Genomic DNA, 18,629 nt, shown 5'->3' on the forward strand with positions numbered 1-18,629 from the left:
CCCATTAGTCACTTAGTAACCATCTTGGTTATTAGATCGACTGTTGCAATATCACAGTGTTTGTGTTCAAGTAACTCTTATTTTACTTAACATTGGCCCCAAAGTGCAAAGTAGTGATGCTGGCATTTGTTATAATTGTTCTGTTTTATTACTAGCTATTGTTGTTAATCTCTTATTGTAACTAATGTATAAATTAAGCTTTATAATAGGTATGTATGTATAGAACAAAACATAATATGTAAAAGGTTTGGTACTATCTGCAGTTTCAGGTGTCCAGTAGGGATCTTGGAGCTTATCCCCCGTAGATAAGGGGAGACTACCATATTCGTATGTTGAGTAATTTCAGATTGTGTCCTGGACATTGTGAATGTTATATTGTATAGACTCTGGGTCCTGCTATAATCCTCTATAGAACGTTGATTGTGTTGTTATTGCTGTTCCAGGAGGCAATGAACCACTTAAGTTCAGATTCTAAGCTCTGTCTCACTTTCTGTGGGTGGTGGTTCTAATCTTAGTGAAAAACCACCAGAAAAGAGAAAAAATGGGAAAATCGTCCTATGGAGATGACTTCTCTAAATTTTAAATCACCTGTATCATTTGCCTTCTTTTGTCTAACTTTCACAGAGTTGTTATTTAATTGTGTTTTGTATTTTTGTCCAGTGTTTTCAGGTGTATTCAGTAGCAGAGGTAGGCTATAATGGATTTACTCTATGTTGGCCAGAATTTGAACCTCCTGCTCAGTTTCTTTTGATTTGCTGGAGTTTAAAAAAGCTAGGAGAAATGAATCTCCAAAGCACAGTGAAGACAGTGATAGTGGCATTAAGAAAACAGCAAATATCTCTCTCTTGTTTGGAATCCTGTTCAGAGGTCAAGGCATTCCTTCTAAATTGTGGTAACCAAGCCGACATTACTACTTCTACTTTTTGGATGAGAACACTCAGGAAGAGCTTGCCATTTGCCTGTTTGATCTCAGATCAAATTCCTTGACCTTCTCTTGCTCTGTATTGTCAGGCCCTGACCATCGCAAACTACATTTTCAAATTTCTTGAAAATAAGCTTTTAATTAGATTCTGCCAGTGGGAGGCACTGGCTTGAATTTGGAGGGCAGGAGAAGAGAAGAAGCCAGAGCATGTCTACAGTCTCTGCTTTGGGCAGCATTCCCAGCAAGGGCAGTGTTTCCTCTGTGCTTCTGGCTTTCGTAGATACCCTCTTCCTCCATGTTCCTGCTAGGCTGCTCTGGTTCCTCAGCTCCTCTCCTTGTCCCTCCACACTAGGGGTAGTAACGGTCTCCTGTTGTGCCACATCTTTGGGTGGTCTCAAACCCCATTTGCACTTTCATCTCATCCAACATTTAATAAACATTTCCCCAATTAAATTGCTTTCTTTTTTTTTTTTAATTTTAAAAAATTTGGGCCGGGCGCGGTGGCTCAAGCCTGTAATCCCAGCACTTTGGGAGGCCGAGACGGGTGGATCACAAGGTCAGGAGATCGAGACCATCCTGGCTAACATGGTGAAACCCCGTCTCTACTAAAAAATACAAAACAAACTAGCCGGGCGAGGTGGTGGGCGCCTGTAGTCCCAGCTACTAGGGAGGCTGAGGCAGGAGAATGGCGTGAACCCGGGAGGCGGAGCTTGCAGTGAGCTGAGATCCGGCCACTGCACTCCAGCCTGGGCGACAGAGCAAGACTCCGTCTCAAAAAAAAAAAAAAAAAAAATTGAGATGAAGTCTCACTATGTTGTCCAGGCTGGTCCTGGGCTCAAGCAAGCCTCCCAAAGAGTGAGTCACTGCACCTAGCTTTTTTTTTTTTTTTTTTTTTTTTTAAAGTGACAATTTCTCACTCTGCCACCCAGGCTGGAGTGCAGTGGTATGATCATAGTTCACTGCAGCCTTGAACTTCTGGGTTCAAGGGATCCTCCTGCCTTGGCCTCCCAAGTAGTTGGGACTACAGGCATGCACTACTACTCTTGGCTTTTCTTTTTTTTTCTTTCTTTTTTTTTTTTTTTTTTTGAGAGATGGGGGTCTCCCTATGTTGTCCTAGCTGGTTTTGAACTCCTGGCCTCAAGAGATTCTCCTGCCTTAGCCTCCCAAAGTGCTGGGATTACAGGCATGAGTGACTGCATCTGGCCCAATTAAATTCTTGCTACAGGGATAGACTGCTTATCTGGACTCAGACTGACACAGTCCATATGGGAGGGCAGCTGAACAAAAGCTGTAGCTCAAGTCTCCTGATTCAAGTGTCAATGTCTTCCCACTGCCCTACTCTTGACAGGAAGGGAACATCAGAGGAAACAGACTCCCTTCTGGCCAACTAGGGGGGCAATGTTCTGATCTACATTGCACAGTATTTTACAGGAATGTTAAAAAATATGTTGTTCACCAGGAGTTCAAGACCAGCCTGGCCAACATGGCAAAATCCTGTCTCTACAAAAAATACAAAAATTAGATGGACGTGTTGGCACACACTTGTAATCCCAGCTACTAGGGAGGCTGAGACATGAGAATCTCTTAAACCCAGGAGGTGGAAATATATGTGCGTGTGTGTGTGTGTGTGTGTGTGTGTATGAAACATATAAATATATTTAATATATTTTCTAGGAAAGTCATCTTATATGCATGGGCGTCTTCCTTTCGTGTTAATACAGTACATTATCTATTGGAACATCAACCCTTCCTCACTGATATCCTTACTCCTCCCATATGTTCTGTTAGATCAGGTAGCAGGTAAGTCTTAGAAAACTGAAGTGACTTCAGGAAGACCCAGCAGAGCAGGAGATAAGTGAACAAGAACCAGGGCTGTGGCTGGGGCGAGGACTCCCGCTGATGTGGTCAGTGTGGTGCCAAAAATAGAAGATAGGATGGCTTCACCCCCAGAGCAAACCATGGGTCATGAAATCCTGTGGTATCTGAGAGGGATGAGAGGTTTGCCAGCTTCCCAAGGCCATAAGGCTGAAAAGTGACAGAAGAGGGACAGAGAAAAGTTCTTGGAAGTCTCCACAAGTTGGTACAAGGACCAAGCTGGAGCTGGGGCCACAGACAAGGGAAGAGAGCTTCTCACCCAGTCATGAGAGCCATCTGCCAGTCCAGGACAGCAGGGCAGCATTTCTTGGTCTTTGACCTGCCATGGGCTTATGAGACAAAAACGAAAGCGCAGCCAGCATCCTCTGCCACAAAAGACCTTTAATGGCTTCCTATTTATTATTCTTTTGTTCATTTGTTAGAGTTGAATAAACTATAATAATTTGTCTGACATAAGAATGCCACAGGTATAACAGATAAACCTGGCAGGTGGTCCAGGAATGAGAGTGTCACAAAATAATCACTCGACACAAGGGCCACAGAGCTGCAGATTCTTCCCAGCCATCCCTCACTCCTGCCCCAGGACACAATCCATGCAGGCCCCCATTCCATAGGAAGAGGCAGGTCCCACAGCGTCTGTGGCTAGACCTTAACACGGAGCAGAGATGCCCGGGAAGACAGCACTTCCTATGCTCATTCCCAAGTGCTCTCCTCATCTGCCATGCAGGTCAGGACCACACCCCGAGTATGTGAGGCACCCACTTCTTATACCCACCACCTCATATGACCACCTATCATACCCAACTCTCCTATGACCCTTGCAATTGTCCCAGTGAGGTGGGAAGAGCCTGGCACTAGCCTCATTTTACACACAGGGAAACTAAGGACACACTCGGACCTAATGTAATACACCCATGTCATGTGCTTGCTGTGCCCTGAGCTTCACATTTTCACCTAGAATTCCTTGCGGGGTGGGGGTGGGGGGCAGGGCAGGCAGGACTTTGTACCAAGGGCTGATCCAGGTCTCACTAAAGTGTACAGGATTCCTGGGGGAATCCTGCCCTCAAAGGAGGGACTTTTGTCACAAAATCCTCCCTGAGTCTGTCTTTTACGTGAGCCAAGATGTCCATCCATCTGGCTCTGTGTAAAGATGAATTTAACCCTAGGCTCTCCCTCCATCACACTGCTTCTCCTGCTGTCCCTTGGGCCTGGGCCAGGAAAGTGGGGTGCCAGACAGGGGTGCAGACACAAGTCCTAGGTGGGGGATTGAGCCTGTTTCCTTGCTGCAGAGCTCCCCATGCCTCATGGGCCAATATCAGAGTCAAGACCCATCCCCACTGAGCACCAGGTCCCTGTTCAAATCAAATCTTGGCCAGAGCTTCAGGGTGGGTTGGCTAGAAAAAACATCAACTATGTACGTGTGTGTGTGTGTGTGTGTGTGTGTGTGTGTGTGTGTCAGGTTCCAACACAAAGACACTTTGTACTGGAATGCTGGAGCCATTCCAACATGAGCAGCGAGAATAGAACCTGTGCTGGCTGGTCTAAGATCAAACCTGGAGATGGTGGTTTGAAGTTTTTCTTCAAAGAAAGCTTGAAAATGAAATCTCAGTAGGCAAGACAAATAAAAGTAGAGTTGTTCTGGTGGAGGTGGAAATGGGAGGAGGGCTGGAAACCTATCCTTTACCTCCACTCCCATCTTCCCACCTTAGCATCCCCTGACAAACCTCTATGGAATACCAGGGGTTCCGCAGCACCTGGTTTGAAAACCACTGTATCAGTGTCTACAAACCATGGGCCCCACAGGCCTGTGCTTTAACTTCCCTTTTGGGGTGACGAGTTGGGAGTATGATGGGGGGAGGATGTTTCCCCTTCAACAGGGCCTCTCTTTGAAGCCGCTGTGCAGTGACCCTCTGGGGAAGTGGTAGAGGCGGGGATCCTGCAACTTTAGTCCAGAAGGGATGGCAGAAGTGATGGAGCTGCCTGGGCCAGGAAGACACACCAGGCCCAATGCAGGCCGTAAGGCCGTATAGATGAGGGTTCAGGAGTCTGTTTTGGTCCTTTTGAGTTTAAAAAATATACGTATCACAACAGGCATAGGCCTATGTCCATGAGACCCTGTAAGAGTGTAAGACTGGGACCTAAACCCTTCCTCCTGGATGGATGGAGAACAACCAGTCCCCAGTGACTGGCAGGAGAGAAGCTGCCGCTCTGGACTGCTGACGCCACTGGGGGATGCATCCGCTGTGGCTCAGCTCTCAGGGCAAAAGGCTTAGGTTTTCCCTGGGCCTGAAACCCTCCCAATGTCACTGAGAAGCTGTGGTGGCTCCAGCTGATCCTGCAAGAGGCCTTACACTTTCAAGGGAAGGAACAGGCAATTTCTATTTCTCCTTGCCCTTAGATTTTCTGCAGATGGGTGATTTCAGCTCCCTGAGCCTGGGGGCTGGTGGCTCTTTAACCTGGGGTCAGAGCTAAGGCCCCTTGGCCTCTGTGGGGTTCTGACAGATGGGAGATGTGACTCCAGACCTATGAGGGTCCAAGATGTCCGCCTCCACCACTCACTGACAATATCCATGTCTTCCCTGTGTCCTGGTTGATGGGACCACTATTTTTGGGCATGATACTCCTAAATCGTGTCTAAATTTCCTGCTCAGCTAGGTCATCAAAGCCAAATTAGCTGTGTCTCATTCTGGTTGACATCTACCTAAGTGAGAAGCAGGGCAAGTGATGCAGACTGGTGGGGAGGGCTTCTCCCGCAGCAAACTTTCTGTGTGACCTTGGGCCATCCCTGCAGTGGCAGGGCCACACCCATGCAGCCATTTTCAACTTAGAGCCCTGACCGCTGACTTTCGTCTCATCTGGGCCTCATAACAGTTCCTGCGTCAGGAAAGGAAGGGATTACAATCCTATTTTACAGTTAGGGAAACTGAGCCCCAGAGGTTGAGTAGCTTGCCCAAGTCCCCCAGGTGACTGGTGACAGCCAGGACTGAGAGGTGGCATTGGGGACTTCCAGGACAGAATTCCTTTTACTGCACCACGTAGGAACCAGCTTGTCAGGAACTCTCCCACAAAACCAACAGCCAGGTGAACCCACTCTAGCAGGGCTGAGCTTTGACGCTGAGGTGCAGCCAAATAACTCAGTCCTTATTTTCGTGGGGACTGAACTCTTCCCCTGGGTGGAATGCTGAGGAGGGCCAGCTGGCCGTCTGCTCAGTGGGTTTTCACCAAGCCATGCTCTTCCTTCCTGTCAAGACTGGTGTCCACACGCCACCCACAGGGTGCACTACAAAGTCCCGGTGACGGACGGCTTGGCCAGCGCAGGCCCCAAATGCTTGGTACAGAAACCGCCAGCACTGTAGGCTGGTGCCTGGGGCCTAGTGAGGCTCCACCACCTCTAGTTTCACTTCAAGGTCTCACCTGGACAGACTGACTCCAGAAGGGAAAGGGGCCCTGCAGAGAAGCACTCACTTGGCCATGTTTGGGAGCTGGGAGGTGGTGCCTGGAGTTGACCAGAAGCTTGGAAACATGACCTGGTGCTTCCTCTCCAGGAAGAAGCTGAAGGAAACACTGGTCTGTGTGTCCCTCGAGGCTGCAGCACATGGCTGTGCAGCAGGGCACCTGGCCAAGGGGAAAGGGGTGCCAAAATCCAACCTGTGTGTCACTCACAAAGCTACGCATTCTAGTGTGGGTCTGAATCACCTGGAAAGGGCACCGTCTTCTAACTCACATCAAGGTATGATAGGGACTAGCAGCCACCAGGAGCCCTGAAGGTAATTGCCCTCTATTACCTCCCCCTACAACATTCCCCTGACTATAGGCTTCCTGAGGATGGGGGCTGGGGCTGACCCATCTCTGTGTCTCCCGTACTTGGCATAGAGCTGAGTCATCAGCAAAGGATGGTAGGCTGAATTCAACTACATTTGGCCATTGCCTTGTACAGTCCTGGCTCAAGGAGGAAAAAAAAAAAAAAGGTACTCTGATCCTTCCCTGCAGCTGGAGAAATTTGCTAAACGACACTGGGCTAAACCCAAAAGAGTGAGTATGATGTTGAGGCGGAGGCTCGGGAAACCAGCCTGACAAACCTTTTCCATGCATGTGTTAGGGATAGGGGAAGAGGTCTGCAGGAAAGAGGTCATTCCAAACACTAAAGGGTCTTGTGTCAGCCCCAAATGTTTCAGAAGACACTGCGGTGGGGGAGGGGTGTATGTTTGCCATGCACTGCTCCAGCATTTCATCAGCTCTATGCCTGCCCAGATGAGGTGCAGCCTGCCCAGCAAGCTCTAGGAGGCGCTGGATGCCTGGGAGACCGGGGAGTACGACTGCCCCTAGCTGACTTGGTTCTGGTCTGGGGAGGGGTCCCTTAGGTTGAGTGGTCATGAGCCTCAGAAGTTGCACTGCCAGGCTTGTGAAACAGGTGATTTCACCATGGGAAATAAGTCGCACTGCCTGCCCAGGAGGTGCTGGACTGGAAAGGACTGAGATGCCACTTGCATAAGATTTTTTGTCTCCCTTTTCAGACAAGTATGGGACAGAGATGGAAGGGAGCAGAAACTGAGAGAGCCCTTGTCCTGCTAATCAATGTATTTGTTTGGGTAAACCTCAGGGTGTCTGCATCCACAGGGGGCAGTGAGGTACTGCAAGCCCTATCACAAGCCCCTCAGCCAAGCCTCAGCAAAGACATGCTCTGTTCCTCCTTGGGCAACTCAGGCTAGCTATGGCCACAGCCTGACATCAGTCCCTTCCCAGTCCTGGGCAGGGGGTGAAGTTGAGGGGAGTTGGTGCTCCATAGGGCCCTGCCACCTCTGAGGTCCAATAAATCCACTCTGGAGGCAGAGAGACCAGGCAGCAGCTCTGGATCCACCCACCAGACCAGGAGTGCTAATATTCCCAAATTCTTGGTGGCCAGAGCTAGGAAGGCCCACTGTGATCATCTGGTCAAACTCCTTGCTTTCCCAAGTGAGAAACTGAGGCACAGAGTGGGGAAGGAACTTGCCCAAAGTCACAGAGTTAAGTTACTCTCAAAGGCCAGGCAAAGAGGATAACTCCTAACACTTTCTACCTCATCTCCCATCTGGCTTCTTGCCCCAGGAATTGCCCTAGGTCTCAATCACGCCAACACCAGCCAATGCGTACTGGGTACCCATGACACTGGGAGCTACTGGAGGTCATCAACTCCCCAAGAAAAGAAGGGGCTTATTTGCTACCCAGCAGCCTCCTTCCCTTTGGGTGAGGATATCTCCATGGATGCTGCCACCTTCTGGGATAGGACCCCCTTTGTGGCATGGTGGCCTCAGGCACACTCTCTCAGTCTGCAGGTTCAGTCCAGCCCTGGAGAATGGCAGGGGGAAGCAGGAGGATACTAGTGGCCTCAGCCCCCGCTAGACCCCCCTCCTCACTTCCTGCATGACCATGTGAAGTCCACAAGGAAGGGACATAAGGCAGACTCTCCTCTCCCCGCCCCCTGCCTCCATCTCCCAGCGGCCCACTTCGGGAACCCTCATCAAGAGCTTCAGCTAACTCTGCTGCCGGCTGGTGCTTGCTGAAGACCCCCTCCCACCCTCCCTCCCTCTGCTTTTCTCTCTGCATATCTCTAGACAGGCCCATGCACTTGAAATACAAGGTAGCTAAGATGTCACATCCTGACAGTACTGAAATATACTTCGTTGAGTCCACACAGCTTGCCTCAGTCTAGGTAACTGCTGGTAAGAAAGTCACTCCAGTTGCTTTTCTCTACTCCTGTGGTCTACAAACTTTCACCAACGTCACTATCAGACACAGAGGGACATCGGGTGGAGAGGAGGGTGAAGGCAGAAGGTCTTTGGTGGGTCAGAACTTCAAAAAGGCATTGAGAATCTGTCCACAGGTCTGCCCCTCCCAGCCAGAAGGAGGTGGCCTTCAATGCGGTCATCTTTTAGCTGCCAGAACTTTGTTAACCACCTGGAACCGTGGACATCTTCTCTCGTGTCTTGAGCCCTCATCCCCACCCCTCCAAGCCCTCATGCCCACCATACCGTGTCCTGCATGCCCCATCCTCCCCTGTCTGCTCCCCATCTCAAGTCCAATTCCAAGGCCAGAACCCTGGCAGTTTTCTGGGAGACAGCATGAAAAGGAGGGGAGTGGAGAGGCAATGGCAGAGATGGGGTGGGTCCGGTGTGCTGTGGTCCTGTTGGCATGGTGATGTGGGGCCAATCCTGAGGTCAGAGGTTCATCACCGTGATCTGGAAGGCCACGGGCCCCCCTGGTAGAAACTGGAAGAACAAAGGGGAAAAGAAACCAGAACGGGAAGAAGACGAATAAGCATCCGAGCGCACGAGAGTGGAGCCGGAGCCACGTGGAGGCAGGGCCGGCCCATCTATCTGTTGTTGAGCTGTGGAGAGCCGGTACCGTCCTCCTCTTCCTCCTTGTCATCCTTCATGCCTTTCAGTCTCTGGCGGGCAAAGTCCTCAAATACAATGTCATCATCACTAGTGGGAGAGACAAGGAAAATGTGGCGTGTTTGCAGGGGCAGGGAGAGTAGGCTTATCCAGAGGCCCGGCCAGAGGTGACTCAGAGTGTGGCTCTGGGGCCGGGGAGAGAACCACCCTCTTTGAAGGTCTCTGGCCTCGGCGGCTGACCATAAGCAGAAAGGCCTGTCTGGCAGGCACATGTGGATGCCACCTGTGGCAGTAAGGACAGTCACATCAGGACTCAGGCCAGTCATGAAAGGGGCAGAGAGGGGCATGAATTTGACTCTTGTGCCTAAGGGCTAGAAAAGTAACCCGGTTCTTTAGGAGGTGGGGGGAGCAGTGTGGCTCTGTAGCCCAAGGAAGGACTTAAGAGGCCAGGCCACCAGTAGTTGTTTCACAGCATGTTCTGAATCCCGCAAGAATAAGACTGGTAAACCCCACCCCACCACCCAGAAAACTACCCTTATGAAGCATTCCCGCTTCTGGACAGGAAGGAGTAGTTTGGCTTAATGGAAGAGAAGACCATGGAGAACCTTTCTCCCAGGAAGTGTCAGCTCAGATTCTACCATGGAGGATCCCACACAGGAGAAGGCTGGGGTAGGAGGATGTGAATCTAAATAGGGGAGTAGAGGACCTGTTCGTGAGGAAAGGGGAGCCTTAAGTGGGGTTTCAGGACTAAGGACTGCCTTTAAGAACAGCGAGTTCCCCTTCTACCATGAAACATGTCCACTTAGGACCATGCAGGGGTCCATCCAGGTCCCCTGCCCAACAGGGTTCAGCCAGTGCACGGGGCATCCTCATGGGGTGACTTGAGACTCCCACACCCCAGATTTCTCCTGGGGGACAAGGGAAGATTGGTTTTGGAGCTGGAGCAAGAAAACCACTTGGCCCTGGAAGTGGTTCTCGCAGTCGGCCCAGGTCCTCCCCCTCTGGCCACTGTCCGGTGACTCGATGGCCTTTGACCGCAGGGAAATCCACATCGGTTGGTCCTCAGGAGTCAGAAGCAACAAGATCCCCAGTCCCCTGCCCACCCCACAGCCTGATTCCACTGGTTGGCGTGGGCAGGACAGGAGAGCCGAGCCCAGGGCCATGGACCAGCCCTGTGTGAGCCGAGCAGGCGCTGTGGATGGACGAACAGACTGACGGACAGACGTGCAAGGACGAGGGAGGAAGACAGACCCCACCAAGGCAGGAGGAAGAGGAACAGGCACGGAGGGTCCTTCAAGTCACATGCAGGCAAGCGGGTTGCTGAAGAGGCGAGCAGAGGCAGCTCTCAGCAGACGGGGTTAGACCAGCGGCTCCTCAGGGGTTAATAAGCATATATGCAAATGACCCCCTCCGCCCCGCCCACCCACGGCCCGCCCCGACCCCGGATGTCTGCAGGCAGGGTTCAGCTTACTTTGTGTCAAGTTCTATGAGATTGGTATCTACTGGCGTCTGGTTCTCTGGAACTAAACACAGGGCGGGTGGGCAGAGTGTCCAGGGGTTAGTGAGTGGAGGAGCACGGGGCGAGTAGGCACAGGCCCCCACCCTGGGACAACCAGACTAACATGAGGAGTGCAAAAGAAAAAGGGGAATGGAGACGGGGGAGGACTCATTCCTGGTACTGAAACACCCCAAAGCATCTGAAAGGCAGGGAGGAGGGCACCAGGAGAGCCCCGATCCCCACTGCAGCCCCAGAAGAACAGAAAATCCTCTAACTTCTGTTTCTTTTGGCAGGTCTCCAACATGACTTACGTTAATTCCTAGCATGTATGACATTTACCAACTCTAAGACAATCTTTTTTTTTTTGAGACGGAGTCTCGCTCTGTCGCCCAGGCTGGAGTGCAGTGGCGCGATCTCGGCTCACTGCAAGCTCTGCCTCTCAGGTTCACGCCATTCTCCTGCCTCAGCCTCTCGAGTAGCTGGGACTACAGGCGCCTGCCACCATGCCCGGCTAATTTTTTTGTATTTTTAGTACAGACGGGGTTTCACTGTGTTAGCCAGGATGGTCTTGATCTCCTGACCTCGTGATCCACCCGCCTCAGCCTCCCAAAGTGCTGGGATTACAGGAGTGAGCCACCGTGCCCAACCAGACAATCTTTTTTATATTTTCCTTCACATTTTAACATCTCTGAACTTGGAGTGTGTCTTACCGTCGATGGCACTGCATAGTTTAACCATGGAAGATTTTTCCTAATCATATCTACTATAATGTTGTCTCTCTTCACTGAAAGTCTCAGATTCAGTGAAATATGACCAATCTGCTATCACTTGAAAAACATGACAGGCCGGGCGCAGTGGCTCATGCCTGTACTCTCAGCACTTTGGGAAGTTGAGGCAGGCAGATCACCTGAGGTCAGGAGTTTCAGACCCACCTGGCCAACATGGTAAAACCCCATCTCTACTAAAAATACAAAAATCAGCCAGGTGTGGTGGCAGCCGCCTGTAATCTCAGCTACTTGGGAGGCTGAAGCAGGAGAATCTCTTGAGCCTGGGAGGCGGAGGTTGCAGTGAGCTAAGATCCACTCCAGCCTGGGCAACAGAATGAGACTATCTCAAAACCAAAAAAAAAAAAAAAAAAAAAAGAAGGAGAAAAACATGACAATAGTGTGTCCAGCGGTCATCTTATCCAAGCAGCCCCTTCCCCTACTTCCAAACGGGATCCAGCCCATGCCTGGGTGCAAGATAGAGGCTCAAAGCATGGTCAGTGAGTTCCCTCCTCCACTCCTGGTCTCCCTCTCCCACGGGGAACAGGAGCCATGCCTCACTGTGTCCTGGTTGGGTCAGAAGCAAATCGAGTTCTGGATCCCACAAAAGATGTGGGGACCTGAGAAAAGGGTGACTGGGCTGAGGGCAAACCGGGGCGGGGGGTAGGTTACAGGGTCACATGGCAGCTGCTGGAGAATCCCTACCCCAGAGACCCACAGATTCTGCTCACCTTCCCGATGCAGGGGTTCCTCTTTGGGCTTGGGGTGCATTAGGGTGAAAGGCAGTTCCACAGCCACATCACTGAAAGAGACCCAGACCCAGTGAGCCTTGAGCAGACTCGCAGGCTGTGAGACTCGATGTCAACGCCCTGTCAGGGAGGACTGCGAAGGGTTTTGCCATCAGAGGAGGTAGATCCAAAAGATGCCATCCAGCCCCAGTTCTGCCACTCGGAGCCTCCATCTGCCTGGGAGCTGGATGAGGAGACTTCCTCTGGCTCCAAAAAGAAATGGAAGCCTCCCCTTTCCTGAGAAGGCTCCCTGGGTTCCCATGGGCTGGGAGGAGGCCCAGGGGTGGGAAAGGATTGCCCAGGGCAGCATGTACCATGGTCACTGCGGGGCTCCAGAGGTGCCCTGGGACCCTGCCCACCTCAAATCGCCACAGCCACCCTCACCTCCCCTGACACTGCCCTTCCCAACTTCCAGGTTGGAACTCCTCCCACCCTCACACCATCCCATCTCCCAACACCTCCAGGGCACTCTTGTAAAAGTGCTCAGGTGACCCTAGCACCACTGCAATCTGGATGAAGCACTGTGGAGGTCAGATTAGTCAGGTTTAGGATGGCCCCAGGGCCCAAGGCTGTCCACACCGTGGGGATGCAGGAGAAAGCAGTCGGGAAGACCCAGCCACCAGCCAGTGCTTCTGATGGGGCTTTCTCTGTACTTGGCCCTGATGGACAGAATAAGAGCAAGTATTCACATGGTACTGACCCTGTGCCAAGGATTACCGTAAGCCCCTTCCATAGAGTAACTCATTTAATCCTTGCAACAACCCTATTATTATCCCCAATGTACAGACTGGGACATTGAGGTATGAAGAGATTAAAATATCTTGCCCAAGGTGACACAGCTATTAATGATAAGTGACAGCAGATTCTGGCTCCACAGCCACACCCTTGATCACTGTGTGACAGTAGCAGAATTGAGACCAACAAAAGCAACTCTGAAGGCTCCTCTCGGCTTGGGGTGGCATCACCCTAGGAAACCCCCCAACTGCGAGTGCCTACAGGCACAAGCCACATCTTACTGATCTTTTTGTCCAGAGCCCAGTTGGGAAAGAGGAAGGGACAGGGAATGGAGTGGTCAGAGGCACAAGCCATGCAATTAGAAAGGTCTGTTCCACCAGCCTCACCACTCGCTGGTGCAGCACTTTCTAGCTTTGAGTCTCACTGAGCTCCACGTGGAAATGGGGATAACAACAGGTTCTAGATAGCCTGTCTTCTAGAACCACTGGAACTTCTGGGAGATGAGGCAGCTAAAGGGCTGAGTTAAACTGTGAAGCTTGACCAGGCACAGTGGCTCAAGCCTGTAATCCCAGCACTTTGGGAGGCCAAAGCGGGCGGATCCCTTGAGCTCAAGAGTTCGAGACCAGCCTGGGCAACATGGTGAGACACTGCCCCCACCACCCATCTCTACTAAATATACAAAAATTAGGCCGGGCACGGTGGCTCATGCCTGTAATCCCAGCACTTTGGGAGGCTGAGGCGAGTGGATCATTAAGTCAGGAATTCAAGACCAGCCTGGCCAAGATGGTGAAATACTGTCTCTAATAAAAATACAAAAATTAGCCAGGCATGGTGGCGGGTGCCTGTAATTCCAGCTACTTGGGAGGCTGAGGGAGAGAACTGCTTGAACCCGGGAGGCAGAGGTTGCAGTGAGCCAAGATGGCGCCACTGCACTCTAGCCTGACTGACAGAGCGAGACTCTGTCTCAAAAAGAATTAAAAAATCAAATAAAAATGTGAAGCTTGTGCCTGCCAGAATCATTACTTCCCCTCAGTGGGAACCTGGGGGTTTTACAAGGCTGTCAGAGCTATTTGACCGTTTTTTCTTCTCTTTTTTTTTTTTTTTTTTCCTTTTGCTTTGGGGATTGCTTCAGAATGGAGCTAGTGGAAGACTGGGTTTGCCAACAGTTTAGTGGAAGAATCTGGATCTTAACCTTCTACTGGGCCAGGAACGATAAGGTCAGGGGCCACATCTGATTCCTCTCTGGGACTCTGGCACTCAGCACTAGCCTGGACACAAGCCCGGGGTGAGGAAATCTTTGCTGAATTATATGGAACTGAATTGAATTGAACGAATTTCACCTGTGAAATTAGTCTAAGATTTCTTAGGATGAGCCACACTGCCATCTTGTGACAGGAGGAGGCCAAACTGCTGTGTTTGGGGTACATGCATTTTTGGAATATAAGTGCATCCAGCTGGCTGCAAGGAGACCTTGTTTACAAAATAGGATCTCCTAAGGACCTCTCCTTAGCAACACTCGGCCAGCAGTTCATCCTCACTAGTGTAGAAGTTTGAAAGTCATGAAGTCTGCATTTCTCCAAAAGCTCCTATAATTCAGGTGATCAGTAATTCAAACTGCTCTCTTGGGGGCCACTCCGTGTATCAATGTAATCAGGCTTTGCTCTCTGTAAAGGTCCCTGTCACTCGGGTGGGATGGAAGAGCAAGGTAAGGTTTGTTAAAGAGAAATTGTGTCTCCCAGCTCACACCTGAACCTGGCAATCTGTAATGACCACTAAGATTCCTTCCAACCCAGTGCCCTGTGATTCTGGTCAGTCAACCCAATGGGCTCCAGGCCCTCCAGGAAGGTGGGTGAACGGTGGAAGGGAGGAATTTACCTGGATGCAAGATCTCCCAACAGGCTGGGTGGGTCAGAGGAGGCAGGAGAAGTGGTTGGGAGAGAGTTCAGAGAGGAGAGAGGAAGAAAACAAAAAGCACATTCATTCACCACTTCTGCTGTCCCCCGGATAGAGAAGACCCATGGGACACACTGCCACCCACCCCCCTGCACAGCCCTGACTGCTCTTTCAGGGATACACTGAAATGGCATTAGCCCTGCCCCAAGGGACTGGGATCCAAACCCAGCTCAGCAAACCCCCTGAGCCCCAGGATCCTCATCTATAAAGGCAGTGTAAAAATTAACCCCAGTGCTGCCTGCCCCAAGGGAGGCTGGGCTATCTAAAGGCAGAGGGAAGGACTCCGGAGTTGCCAAGAATGTTTGAGGGACTGCAGATCCTTAAAGGTGACCAGACACAGGATTTGGGATTTGTAATTTTGAGATGTTTTATTATATAAGGTCAGGATTACACACTGCCACTGCCAAGAGGCATTCTTCTAATAATCAAGGAGACCCAATGTCTAATGGGGTTTAGCTTTTCAATCTTTTCATAGAAATTTATGAATTAAGTTACAAAAAAGAAACGTAGTTGTTTTTTCTTCTTCTCCCCAAGCTTCCACCAAACTATGCTCCAGGGCAGGGAAGTCTGGTCCACCGCTATGACCCCAGCCCATGACCTGAGTTAGGGGAGGAGATTTCAGGCAATGTTTGGGGCACTGTTTGGGCCTCTGTTTTACCATCTGTAAAAAGGCAAAGCTGACTAGCTAGTAAATCCGCAATCCAGCTCTGGGTTCTGAGCCCTTTTAGCTGTTTCCTCAGAAAATTAGCTTGGGCATGCATGGGGGTGGGTGCCATGCCCACAGTGTGATGAGGAGATTGCACCCCTGGGCACCCCACAGCATAGACTCTGAGGACGCCGTCCCCTGGGCATGGCCAATCCTCAGTGTGAGCCCAGACCCAGGATAGAGGAGGAGAAGGAGGAGAGAAAGAGATGGCCGGGGGTAAGAGAGGGGTTGAGGGCCAAGGAAGGAAGAGAGGAAAAGCAGGCAGGGGAGGAGAAAGAGGAACAGAAGGGACAGGAGGTTCCTCCTCCAAGGTGGATGCAGCTAAAATGGCTGCAAACAGGCAGAATGGGGCAGGGGCCTGTGAGCATCTGCAACGCTCCCCTCTGCACGCCAGGGTCTTGGGCTTGGCTAGAGCACTCACCCGCCCCGAGACACCACCAGCTTTACTTTCACTTTGTAGGAAACAATGATCCCCAGGATCTCACGGTTGGCGCCTTCCCTCAACCTGCAAAGTGACACAGGGGAGCTGGTTCAGGGGCCTTGCCAGGTGGGCGAGACACCTCAGGGGTGGGTGTGCTGGGGGGCAGTGGCCATCCATCCCCCATTTGGCTGGCCACTCAGCTACCATGTCCAGTAAAGTGCAGTGGAGGTGAGGAAGGTGAGCAGTGCCCTTAGGTAGCAGGGACCCAGAGCCCCGGTTCCAAGTCTGGCTGTGAGACTCGCTCGCTGTGTAGCCCTGTTGAGCCCCTCTCCCTGCCCAGGTCAGCATGCCCGCAGTGAGGGCCGAGCTCCTCCTCCCCTCAGATGGATTCTGCTTCTCTCAGCAACCCATGGGCAGAAAGGGCCACACACAGAGTTCAAAGAGGGCCAGGCAGCTTGGGTGGGGTGGGGGCCGTCAGAGAAGGACTTCTCCACAGAAGTGGTGCCTCAGCTGGGTCTTGAAGGTGGATAGGGTGTGAGCCAGTGTGGAGACAGGGCAAAAAGCTACAGGTAACTGGGAGGCTGTGCAGGGGCTGCTGAGAAGAGCTGAGAGAGTCTGTGCTGCAGTGGCGGCTGCTCTAGACGCAGGCCAAAGCCCCACTGAAGGACCACACTCGCAAGAGGGCAAGATGGCACCCCATAGCCAGGGCTCTGCTGGAGCAGAGTAGCCTAGAGGCATCCATGATGACCGTGCAGCAGGAGTGACCAGATGCCCTGGGACCCCTGACTTGGAGGGGCACCCCATGTTAGGTCTAACGCAGCTCACCACCCTGGTCTCTCCTCAGGGACACCCCATCTGACTGAAGGCATTACGTCAGAAGCTGCCACCTCTTGCAGGAAGCCTTCCCAGGTTGCCCTCCCCCAGGCATGGTAGCAGAGCCCAGCACTGCCTGAGCGAGCTGGCCTAGTGGTCCATCTTATTCTCAGTCACCCCTGGGTAGGAATGGGAGCAAGGAGGCAGCTTCCCTGACAAGTCAAGCACCTGAGGACAGGCCCTGACAAGGCTGTGGAGAGGGTAGCCTGAGCTTTGTCTTTGAACTGGGGAAACCAAGGAGGGTGTGACCCCATCAGGCAAGGTGCACTAGGAGCCCAGGACTAGGAGGGCAGGTCCTCACAGGGTGCTAGAGGCCAAGTTCGTGTCTTCATGCTTGAGCTTCCCGTCCAAGGCGAGGCCTCGCTTCTCTCGGTTATTGGCTAGGAAGGGGGTCAGTGTGTAGACCTTGCAGAACGTCGAGCTGGGTGCCACAGTGTCACTGGGAAGAAGGGAAGCAGCTGTGGAGATGGCCCTCCCCAGAGCCAACCCCACCCCTGATCTCCAGCCCAGCAGAATATCTAGTCTGGGCCTGCTCCAAGTCTCCCTCTCCCAACCTCTGTTCCCTAGACGCACGGACCACTTGGGCCAGCCCAGCTCAGGCAAGGAGAACCACTGCCACTCAAAAGAGGCACATCTATCTACATTCTACGCACAAACAGGACTGAATCTGGGATATTCTAAAAGATTGTCCGAGTCAAGCAGCACGGTGCTGAAAAGCATATTCATTTAAAAAATTACAGCTGGCCGGGCACAGTGGCTCACGCCTGTAATCCCAGGACTTTGGGAGGCTGAAGTGGGTGGATCACCTGAGGTCAGGAGTTTGAGACCAGCATGGCCAACATAACGAAATCCCATCTCTACTAAAAATACAAAAAATTAGCCGGGTGTGGTGGCGGGCGTCTGTAGTCCCAGCTACTTGGGAGACTGAGGCAGGAGTATGGCATGAACCCGGGAGGCGAAGCTTGCAGTGAGCCAAGACTCCATATCAAAAATAATAATAATAATAAATTACAGCCACAGCCAGTACAGTTGCTTATGCCTGTAATCCCAGCAACTTGAGAGGCTGACAGGAGGATTGCTTGAGGCCAGGAGTTTGAGACCAGCCTGGGCAACATAGCAAGACCCCCTCTCTACAAAAAATTTTAAATATTAGCCTGATATGGTGGCACACACCTGTAGTCCTAGCTACTTGGGAGGCTGAGGCAGGACGATCACTTGAGCCCAGGAGTTCGAGGCTAGCTGTAGTGAGCCATGATCATACCACTGCACTCCAGCCTGAGCAACAGAGTGAAACTCTGTCTCTAAACATTTTATTTAATTTAATTTTATTTTTTAATTTTATTTAATTTTTATTTTATTTTATTTTTTGAGACAGAGTCTCGCTCTGTCGCCCACGCTACAGTACAGTGGTGTGATCCTGGCTCACTGGAACCTCCACCTCCCAGGTTCAAGCAATTCTCCTACTTCAGCCTCTCAAGTAGTTGGGATTACGGGCGCACACCACCATGCCCAACTAATTTTTGTATTTTTAGTAGAGATGGGGTTTCGCCATGTTGGCCAGGATGGTCTCAAACTCCTGACCTCAAGTGATCCGCCTTCTTCAGCCTCCCAAAGCGCTGGGATTATAGGCATAAGCACCAGCCCTGTCTCGAAACAAATTTTAAAAAGAAAAAATTATAGCTACACACAAACCATAAATGAAGCTATTTGGGCAGCCATATAC

The 18,629-nt window shown here is 51.4% G+C and overlaps 1 protein-coding gene across 4 annotated transcripts in view; it reads right to left on the bottom strand.

The window, feature by feature from the left end:
* Positions 1 to 8,353: 8,353 nt before the first annotated feature.
* The window catches only part of ARRB1 (arrestin beta 1), a 90,985-nt gene continuing 80,709 nt past the window's right edge, over positions 8,354 to 18,629 (bottom strand). The window contains exons 11-16 of one of the 4 annotated variants that reach the window (XM_008020163.3): positions 17,208 to 17,345; positions 16,034 to 16,117; positions 14,829 to 14,852; positions 12,162 to 12,232; positions 10,640 to 10,691; positions 8,354 to 9,258 (exon numbers count right to left, since the gene is read on the bottom strand). In XM_008020163.3, the coding sequence (XP_008018354.1) occupies positions 9,147 to 9,258; positions 10,640 to 10,691; positions 12,162 to 12,232; positions 14,829 to 14,852; positions 16,034 to 16,117; positions 17,208 to 17,345 (481 nt within the window). In that variant the 3' untranslated portion in view covers positions 8,354 to 9,146. The other 3 variants (XM_008020164.3, XM_008020165.3, XM_008020167.3) reach the window with 3 other exon arrangements.

This window comes from Chlorocebus sabaeus, chromosome 1 (genome assembly GCF_047675955.1).
Source record: "Chlorocebus sabaeus isolate Y175 chromosome 1, mChlSab1.0.hap1, whole genome shotgun sequence".
Lineage (NCBI taxonomy): Eukaryota > Metazoa > Chordata > Mammalia > Primates > Cercopithecidae > Chlorocebus > Chlorocebus sabaeus.